The following is an 11,151-nucleotide window of genomic DNA, read 5'->3' as shown; positions in this document are numbered from 1 at the left end:
TGAACACTCATAGTAAAACTTGTATCTATATATATTAAAATATCTATGATTCATTTTTATATAATATAACATGTTGCGACCATATATGTTAATGTTATATATTTAATTTATATGTGCAGGTTTATTAAAACAACTTACATATAAAGATTCTATATGTTTATATATGTTTTCTTATTAATTATTATCATTAAATATTATTCATTTTTATTTCATTTTAAACATGTTTCTTTTTATTCTGTGAAAGTGTCTCAGACTTTTGGACTCTACAGTTTATAATATTAACATAAACTGAGGGCTTTGGGATGGATATATATCTATGTAACAAATGTCTACAATATAAGCATACACACATGTACATACATATTTGTATGAGTTAGACATTTATGTCAATATATATATATATCTATACGTTCTACAACAACGACTCTTCGAAATTGTAGGTTTTGTAAATTGATCCACTGAATCTCTTGATCGTTCAGTCACTTGTGGATTCAGTGAGAAATTGAAGTTACACAGTAAAGTTCAGTTAAACCGTCACTTTATCAAACATGCTATCAAAGCAAATACTGAACGATCTCACTGACAGACAAAGCTATCGGTGCCTGTGCACTATCAGGACAGGATAGCTGCTAAGTGGTGATAAGAATATCTTAATCAATAATCACAATTTATCTGAATTCAAATCAGGACGCTAACGCTAACTTTAGCTTTGTTTTTATTTCAGGTGATCAAGGATCAGGTGACATTTCTCAGCCGCCATCAGTGTTTTATGATTTCATTTTACTTCTACTTGTGCGCCTGATGCTGACGCTCTGGTTATGTATTAAGTGATGACTTTGATCCCTCCCTCTGAGGCCGATCTGAGACGTCGGGCAAAGTCGCAGCTCTAACTCATGGCTGTGCCGCACACACTAATATACAGGATGAAGATTTTCATTCATTTCATGAACAATTCATATTCATTTTCTGTGACTGTCGAGTGTTAATCTGAAACCTCGGAGCCGGACTCAGCTGCACCTGGTTTCTGCCATTTGAACATAAAAACCTGAGGCTGTTATTTTCTTGAAATCACGAGGTCAGAGGTTGACCTGTGGAACGTACAGGTATTACTCAGACTATTGTGCTGTTCACACAGAACCAGTTCCTCAGGTTGTGTTCTGTATTCTACTGACGGATAGGACTACCAAGCCTTTGTTCCACTGTCAATAACAACTGCATCTACAGTGAATGGGACAGAGGTGGACAAAGCACACAGAGCTTCAGTCAGGTGCTCAGATATGACTCCAATACAAGTGAAAGTTGTTCAGTCATATTTGTACTGGAGTTAAAGTACTGGAGTACTTCATTTTAAAATACTGACAGTTCTATGTTTATGTCAACTCATTGTTGTATTGTTCCACATTTACGTGGTAAACTCAGCAAACCTTTCAAACTAAATCTTTCTTTATTTCTAAAGCTTCAAACACAGACCTCAGATCAGATCAGGGTCTCTGTGAAGAATCCTCTGCCTCATCTTCATCTCACGTCGCCATCGTTAGGACACTGACAGATTCAAACATGGCTGACAGTGGAGAAGCTGGCTATGATTGGTTTTTCTCCTGTGATGAACAGTGTATGATCTATCAAATTTTCAAAATAAAATAAAATTCATTCCTCTGACTAAATGCTCCTGTGCTTGTCTTGAAGTGTAGAGGAATAAAAGTCAGAAGTTTCCCAGAAACACACAAAACTCAAATAAAGAACAGATACGTGAAAAATTGTATTCAACCACAAGTACTTCACTACTGTCCACCCCTGGAGCGGGACAGCACTATGTACTGTACAGTATCCAACAGAGACACAACTGAGCGGCTGTCCCTGCTGCTGCAGTGATGAGGCCTGAGCTGAGCAGAGGCCAGGTGTGCTCTTACCTTCTGACTGCTCAGACGAGGCCGGCCTCTTCTTCCTCATTGACCGGTAGAAGCGGGAGTTCCTGCGGATTGGCTCTCTGCTGAAACCGACTCTGGACTCATCCTCGTCATCCTCGTCCTCGTGGCTGGGGTGAGCCACGGCCACTGGATGCTTCTCTGGGGGTTCCTGCGCCTTCTGCCCCCACTTGCCCCTGAACAGGGCAGTCACAGACATGGCACTGCTGTGATTTTGTGAGTTAGGAAATTTCTGTTTGACTTTGAGGAAACTGGCAGAAAGAAATCTGTCATAATTAACCAGAATCCAGGAACAAATCCATGTCTAAGAATGAAAAATAAAATCTGGTGAAAAATAAATCCCAGTACAAGAGACTGGGAGCAGAGAAGTGCTGGGTCTCCCTGCCGTGTTGTTAGCTACACCGGCAGCCTGCGTAGCTTATTTCTGCCTAAGCTGTAATTATTGCATTTATGACTCTCTCTCTCTCCTGCTCGTTGTCCCTCCCCCGTCCCTCTCTCTCTACACCGCCCTGTTATGTGCTGACATTCCTGAAGTCAACCTGGCCTTGCCAGCCCGCCTGTCTCTGCTCTGTAACTCTGCTGTGGAACCTGAAAAGCCACCTGATGACGAACGACAGGCTGTGTCTGCTCTCACTGCGGAGCTCTCTGATCCCAGTAAAGGTTCGATCAACCTCTGCAGACGCTGGCTGTTGTTTCCTCTGAGTTACAGCGCTGCTGAGCCAGGGCCCCACACAGGAGCTGATCTGCAGTCAGCTGACCAGGGGAGTTTAAAGTTCACATCAGCAGTGAGCTGCTGAGCCACCTTTCAACAGGACGGAGAAACAAACAGCAAAACGTCTGAACGTCCCTCCTCCTGCTCCTCCTCCTCCTCTGTTTGACTGTGGTAATATTCAGTGTAAAAACCATTCACCTGCGGCTGTCTACGGTGGCCCAGAGAGCTCAACACAACACAAATACACAAACACAAACAAACACACAAACACACTCCAAGTAAACACAACACATGTACACACACACAACACAAACAAATACACACAACACTTGTAAACACACACACTTGTAAACACACACACAACACTTGTAAACACACACAACACATGTAAACACACACAACACAAACAAATACACACAACACTTGTAAACACACACAACACAAGCAAATACACACAACACTTGTAAACACACACAACACTAAACACACACAACACTTGTAAACACACACACAACACTTGTAAACACATACACAACACTTGTAAACACACACAACACTTGTAAACACACACACAAAACTTGTAAACACACACAACACATGTAAACACACACAACACATGTAAACACACACAACACAAACAAATACACACAACACATGTAAACACACACACAACACTTGTAAACACACACAACACATGTAAACACACACAACACAAACAAATACACACAACACATGTAAACACACACACTTGTAAACACACACAACACTTGTAAACACACACACAACACTTGTAAACACACACAACACATGTAAACACACACAACACAAACAAATACACACAACACTTGTAAACACACACAACACTAAACACACACAACACTTGTAAACACACACACAACACTTGTAAACACACACAACACATGTAAACACACACAACACATAAAAACACACACAACACTAGTAAACACACACAACACTTGTAAACACACACAACACTAAACACACACAACACTTGTAAACACACACACAACACTTGTAAACACACACAACACTTGTAAACACACACAACACTAAACACACACAACACTTAACTTAACTTAAGTAAACACACTGGGGTCGTCACGTTTTTTTCGATGTCTGAACATTCGTTTGAACGTGGGGTGAAGAGTTCATATTGGAGCTGTAATGATATGAGAAATTAGGTCGGACCGTTTGGCTTGACTATTGGTTCCATGTTTTGCCTCGCTACATTTTTAGTTCAAAGGTGAGGGAGCTCCCTCCTGTTGTCTGTCCCACTGTGTGTTCTGTGTTACTGCACAGGCACGTTGACACTATGAGTTTCATTGAATCAAAAGTGCGGCATTCAAATTAATTCAAACAAATTGCGGGTAAATTAAAATTCGTTCGATCTTGATTCTTTGAAACAGTGACAGAACTAAAATACACACAACACAAGCACTCTGCCTTACAGCGGCTCGTGTCTGTCAGGGAGCCAAAGGCCGACTGTCACACTGGATCTACAGGTGTGTGACTTCACTGTGGTCCACACACCAGGGGCTCAGCATGAGATAACTGACGCACTCTTGTCTCCCTTGCGACGCTGATGGCTGGATGTGAAATGTGCAGTTGTGGGCCCAGATCTAGATCCAACCAGCCATGGACTGGGGGGACAAACAGGAGACACATGGTGGTGGTGCCTGGTCACTTTGGTGTCACCAAGACACTACACTTTCTCCCACAGGGGTTCCACAGGGCTAGCATAGGCAGGATGTGGCCGCTGTGATAGTTTCCCAGACAGATCTCATGTTCAACTCCAACAGTTTGCAGCAGGGTGGCCCCTGGAGAGAGAGGGGACTGATGTCCCTGCACAGAGAAGGGTGACTGCTACATCCTCACTGCCATGGACTATTTCACTGGGTGTCCTGTTGCCTGCTGAACCAGGAGGCAGAGACCATAGTGGATGCACTGGTGCAGAGATTCGGGATACTTGAAGTCATTCACACGGACCAGGACAGAAACTTGCATCCTGTGCAGCCATGTGTGAAAAACTGGGCTCCCTCAAGACCAGCACCACACCCCTCCACCCTCAGAGGGATGGGTTGGTTGACTGCACACTGACACAACAGCTGGTAATAGTGACTGCTAAACACCAACGGGACTGGGATAACCATGTCCCCCTGGTGTTAATGGTGAACCCTCCTGTGGCCCAGGACTCCAAAGGCAAATGACTACGCTACAAGGCTCCAGGACCACTTGGACTTCGCCAAAGGCCACCTGCGGAGTGCAGGAGCAAAGCTCGACAACAGGTGGGTGGGATCCTTGTGTACAGGGTCAGGGTCTGTACTTGTACCTGAGTAACAATTTTCCAGAACTCTTTCCACCCCTGGTGGCAAGAAACATGAATCACATGCATTCATTGATTTCATAAAAAAAAATTAAATCAAAGAATTCATTTGGTCTCAAGAATAAAGTGATTATATTTTGGTTCTCCAAAGGTCAGAGGTCAAGGTCACGGAGATCTCACAAAACATGATTTTGGCCTTGTGAACACAATATCTCGAGAACTCTTCAAGGGAATCCCTTTGCATTTGGAACAAATGTCCCCTGGGACTCGTGGACGAACTGATTAGATTTTGGTCATCAAAGACCAAACGTCAAGGTCACAGTGACCTCACAAAACCCTTTCTCACACAGCAATTATGACAAAATTTCACACAAATGGTTAATATTTTATGATTCTGGATAAATGGGGATGTAACCTGAAACTCTGAGTGGAGGAGGCAGACAACCACAAGGTGGTAATTCTAGTTTGTATTTAATTTATTATTACTGTAGTAAAACAACATTACGGAGTCTATGACTTCACCAGAGAAAAAACTCCCCCCTCAAAGTTTGAAGCAGTTCTGATTGGATGGCAGAGTGAGGTATATTTGTGGGTGGTGCCTCTGCTGCGTCTTTTCTTACAAGACTGAGATCACCAGTGTGTTTCTCCCCCTCAGCACACACCTCTGCTGCAGTTGTGGTGTCTATCTCTCTCTGCTGTGGTTTTGTCATCTGTCTTTGGGTTTATGATGAGTGACCTGTCTCAGGACCAGCACTGTTTTCCAGGCTCTAATGCCTCGTGTGTTATGGCTCAGTTCAGCTTGGGGGCCAGGATTAGCCTTTATTTGTTGTTTGCTTCAGGCATACTGGTCACTGTTTTAGGGAACGGTGTTGTCATTGTGTCGATAGGTCATTTTAAGCAGCTGCAGAATCCCACCAATGTGCTTGTTTTATCTCTTGCTCTTGCCGACCTTCTTGTGGGAGTTATTGTGATGCCCTTCAGCGCCATTCGGACCGTTCATGGCTGCTGGTTCTACGGTGATGACTTCTGTCAGTTGCATTCTAGTTTTGACATGTTTCTTACCACTGTATCTATCTTCCACCTGGTCTGCATTGCTGTAGACAGACAACAAGCAATATGCAATCCTTTGCATTATTCCAGGAAAATCACAATGTCAGTGGCCTGTATTATGGTCTATGTGAGCTGGGCACTGGCTGCTCTTTACTCCTATGGACTACTTTACTCAAAGGCCAACGTAGCAGGATTAGAGGAGTATATGGTGTCAATAAACTGCCTTGGTAGTTGTAACCTTCTCTTTAACCCCCTTTGGGGAATCCTGGACAGTATTACTGCCTTCTTTTTTCCCTCCACTGTAATGATTTGTCTGTACACTAAAATATTTATTGTGGCCAAAGAGCATGTAAGAAAGATCGGAGATATGAGCCACTGTTCCAGTGACAGAGGAAGAGGTGGGTTGGTTAAACAGTCTGAGCACAAAGCTGCGAAGACTCTGGCTATTGTGCTCGGTGCATTCATCTTATGTTGGATGCCCTTTTTTATTAACTCTATAATAGATGCCTACACTGGCTTCATCACACCTGCTGCTGTCTTTGAGGCATTTGTTTGGTTGGGTTACTTCAATTCAACCTTGAACCCAGTTATTTATGCCTTTTTTTATCCTTGGTTTAAGAAATGTTTTTATCTCATTGTCAGTCTGAAAATATTTGACCCCCATTCTTCAACCGTAAAGGTGAATATACGGACACATTGATGACAGTACTGTCTCTATATTTGCATTAAGAGCAGGTTTAAATGCATCTGTTGTTTTAATGGTGATTTTTTAATCAGAGTTTTGAGGATGAGAGTTTCTGTTTCCCCCTAACATCTTTTTATTTTACTGCCACTGATCTCTGTAGCATTAGCACAAGTGCTACATGTTCATTATTATTATCTTTATTTAGCTTTTGGTGATGTTGAATAGCTACACTATCAAAGATGAAATGTTTTAATGTTCTTAAGCATTTTATTTGATTTCACTATTAAATTTGATGTTATTACAGTAAAATAATTACATGATGAATTTAATTGTTTTTATGACATCATATATATTTACTAGTGGAGTTACTATGAACAGCTGCTTTCAATTGTTATAATTTGCTGCTGTTGAACCTTCAGTAAAATAATCTGATAAAACAATGACATCAAATCATCCTACACTCAGTCAGTCTAATACAACAGTCCTGCAACAAACCCTCCTCCATGAAGTTTAATGTTCAGTTTGTGTTGAATCTGTTTCATGATTATTGTGGAGGCTGCAGTTTGTGTTGCTGCTGAAGTGTTTAGTTATTTTGTCCTCCCTGTTTATATCAGTGACAGTAGGTTAATAACAGAAACTCTTCTCTGTAGAATGTGAAACAGTTCAACTCTAAAACAGTGTCAATAGAAACTGAACATTAGAGCCTTCATGAAGGAGGATTTACTGCAGCACTGTGGAGTCAGACTGCTTTAGTTTCAGCTCGGTGTTCCTAATAAACTGAGTGTATGGTGTGCACACGATTTGCACAGTTAATTAATGAATTACTTGAAATTGAATTAAAAAGGTAAAAGAATGACAGAAAGAAATGTTGGTATCTGCTGACACCAACCTGATACCGTCTGTTTCCCTCTGTTCAACATCTGAGCTGTTAATAAAACATTTGTCTGGATGCTCTTTGCTTAAACCAGCTCTAAAAATATCATGCTCAAACTGTGAAAGGAAGATTGTACTTCCCTAAAGGGAGAAATAACTGACCCACAACACGACTCATTCATGCAAGAATGCTGCTTCTTTCTGTTTAAACTGGAGAATTTACAATAACAGAGGAATTTTGATTCCAGTGTAAAATACTGTAAGTCAACACTGAACCTCAGTGACCATGACTAACATAACTACAACTGAACCTAATAATGAAATGTACAGTGGACCACAGAACAGTAGACATGGCATCTTGAGGCTCTCACAGCTGAGACTCTTGGTTATTACAGCTGATGTGAAGTCAACGGCCCTGAAACTAATATCTACGCTCTACAGGTTCTTCTCACATGTGACCTCTGGGGTTGAACTTTATATAAAACACAGGAATAAAACTAAACATCAGAATGAATATTATTCCAGTATGAAAAGATAACTACAGTGTAAACTACAATATTAGGTTGTAGTTTCCTCCCTAAGATGATCAGACACGGCAGTAGCTGCCTGACCTTTAAAAACTGCCACAGAAACCACTGGCTCATCTTTTTACCGTCTTTATGTGACTTCAGTTTGTTCACTTTAACATGAGAGGCCGGTTCCTCTTTAGAAAGATTAACATTTCAGGAGGCCGTGAGCACATCTTATAAATCTGAACTCAGTAAAGTGATATGATAACAGTCCAGATCCAGCTTTTATTTTGGTACATCTACATCCTGCTTTGCTCCTATTACTGTGTTTTACATTAACGTCCATATTTTCACAAAGCTCAGATGAGAAGTGAGAAATATACATTCAAGAAATGCAGAATAAAATTATATTGAGGTCAAATAATAAACATGTACATACATATACATGTAGAGTACATGGACCCCACCCACACCCCCCAAATCCCTTCACCCCCCAAAAAAGATTACATTAAGAAAGACAACTGGAATAATACAGAGAAACGAAGGATGTTAAGATGCAAATATTTTGCTCTTCATGTATAAAATGAGTGAAAGTAAAATAAAATGAGCAATGACTGTATATAAACTAAAATATAAAGAGTCTGTGGCTCCAACACAGGAAGCCACATGTGATCAGATTTAGGCTCAGACTCTTCAGGGGAGTCAGGAGCTTTCTAACTCCAGTCAATCTTGGGGAAATATTTTGAGTTCCATAATAGTGAAAATGTTAGTTGACATGCTTCAACACCTCTTCACTTTGCACAGTCATTTCCCTCCTCACCAACATCTCATCAAGTTCTTCAACATTCAACAATACAATCATATATTCTGGAGAAGAACTAATGAAAGGACATATTTACATTTAGGAACAGTCAGCTGTTTGTGGGCACGTGTGAAGAGGAGGAGGAACCCTGGTTTTTGTCTTGCAGGGAGCAGATTTATATACGTTCACCTTGAGTTGTGGAACTGACCATGTTATTATAAAATATCACTTACACTGGGATATATTATAATATACAGAGACTCTCAAAGGTTTCAGTGCAGCTGCTTCAAACCTTTGTTTTCAGGATTAATATTTTATTGTATGACAGTTGTGCTTCTAAAAACTGATAAACATAGGTGAATTTAATTCAATTACTTAATAAAAATTTAAATATTTTATTTTATATATTGTAATATGTTTTAATTTTTTAGTAACAGAAACTAATGTTGTGAAGTAAAACACTGTCAGTCTCTCCTCGTCAGTGTGCTCATGCTCAAAGTCACGTTTAAAAACCTGCGACACACGGACAACACACCTTAACGTTACTTTACATTTTAAATGTTGGTAGCTAGCTAGCATCAGGCTAACGTTATCAACGTTAAATATTTTGTCAGGTTTAGCAGGTCTGCATTAACATAACTCAATTCACAGTCAACTCTCCATATCCATCGCAGCCTGTTTACCTTTGTGGAGGAGATGAAGCCCCGCCCTCACCTGAGGAAGCAGCCAGGTGGAAAGAGGAGCGGGAACTGGAGGGATAGACCTGTTTCTGTCACTGTGGAACAGCAGTGTGTTGAAATGTTTGATATTTGGAGGACTGAACCCAGCGCTGTGATTGGTCAAAGTCTTCTTCTCTTACTCAGTAGACGAGACGCTGCTGCCCCCCTGCTGTTAGACGTGAGTACTGCACGTGCACAATTGAACTCACAGGCATCAACAAGTTTCTGTGTATTTTACAGCAACAAATCGTATCAAAGTACTTTGATGTCAAAATGCGTACCTGCTACGTAGAAAGCGTAAAGGTTGGCAGGTCTGTAACTCACTGAAAGACAGTTTGAGAGGTTTCCCTCAGAGCCTTTGAGTTTTCACTTCTAGTGTTGGACTTAAAGCTTCACTGGGTCACCTGAGGATCAAACCCATGACTGTAGAACACCTGAAGAGTCCTCTAACACCAGAGACACTGGAGACATCATTTCTAAAAGCTTCTGCATTCTCAGTCTTTCCTCTGGGTGTTGGACTTCTGACGTGATCAGGATCAAACACACAACCTCTAAATGTCTCACCACTTGAGACTGTGACAGATTTTGAGTTTTCACTTCTAGTGTTGGACGTCAAACCTTCATTGAGTCACTGAGGATTAAAACACATGACCTCAAAACCTTTGACAAGTCTTCCGCAGCTGAGAGAGACTGGGACAGAAACAAGAACCACTTCTTTCTCTTTGGAGAATTTTCAGTCTTTCCTCTGGACATTGGTTTCAAAGTTAAATCTCTCTCAGGATTGAACCAACAACCTCCAAACTTGTAGAGAGTCATCGACCACCTGGAGCCTCTTGACAAAGACACTGTAAACCTCATTTACTTACAACTTTTCAGTCTTTCCTCTGGACATAAACTTCATCACTGAGAGCCTCAGGACCATTTCACTCGACTGTCTTTGTCTTTTCTCAGACCTTTAAAACAAACTTGAAAACATTTTAGTTTGAACTGAATCAGCTCAATCGTCCTCAGATTCAGAGAGACACTGATCTCACCACTATGCTTTTATTGTGAAAAGACAAGAAAATCAGTTCTACCAAGAAGTTAAAAGTAAACAACAGTTTTATTGTAATAATCGTAGTTCGTCTCTTTAAAAAGAGAGAAGCACAAGAAATACAAATCTGTGTGTCTGAAAAGCGTGAGTGAGTGAAAGAGACAGGACATGTAGAGGACTGTTCAACCGTATCTTTCGAGACAGGAGACTCTCTCTGCTACACTCAACACAGAGACACTGAGGAACCAACGACCAGCAGTACCAAAACCAGGATACAGAGGTTCAGTGAAGGTGGTGTTGAAGGTGTAGAGGTGGATCAGTGAGTCAGTGAGAGACTCTGTAGAAGGACAGAGAGCCAGAGGGACAGTCACATAACCACTGCTACTCTGTCAGAGACAGACGAAGGGGAGGAGGAGATAGGTGTTCTGTCATTGTGCCAGACAGAATAACCACCATCATGAAGCAGATCAGACTCCAGGACTGACATCGTTCTCTCCAA

At 41.2% G+C, this 11,151-nt stretch overlaps 2 protein-coding genes across 2 annotated transcripts in view; one reads left to right on the top strand and one right to left on the bottom strand.

Annotated features, from left to right (window-relative positions):
- Positions 1-2,307, bottom strand: part of ngef (neuronal guanine nucleotide exchange factor) — a 21,196-nt gene extending 18,889 nt beyond the window's left edge. The window contains exon 1 of the mRNA XM_022761355.1: positions 1,911-2,307. Coding sequence (XP_022617076.1) covers positions 1,911-2,124 — 214 coding nt within the window. The 5' untranslated portion in view covers positions 2,125-2,307. The remainder of the gene's footprint in view (positions 1-1,910) is intronic.
- A 2,366-nt stretch (positions 2,308-4,673) lies between these two features.
- Positions 4,674-6,704, top strand: LOC111233527 (trace amine-associated receptor 13c-like; the record flags this gene model as incomplete). The annotated part of the gene is made up of 3 exons (XM_022761356.1): positions 4,674-4,735; positions 4,848-4,947; positions 5,775-6,704. Coding segments are annotated over exons 1-3 (1,092 nt in total), but the record flags the coding sequence as incomplete, so codon positions are not given.
- Between the last annotated feature and the right edge of the window lie 4,447 nt (positions 6,705-11,151).

Source organism: Seriola dumerili, unplaced genomic scaffold, assembly GCF_002260705.1.
Source record: "Seriola dumerili isolate Sdu_G_001 unplaced genomic scaffold, Sdu_1.0 BDQW01000403.1, whole genome shotgun sequence".
Lineage (NCBI taxonomy): Eukaryota > Metazoa > Chordata > Actinopteri > Carangiformes > Carangidae > Seriola > Seriola dumerili.
The sequence above is the reverse complement of the archived record's forward strand: the minus strand, read 5'-3'. Positions and strand labels throughout refer to the sequence as shown.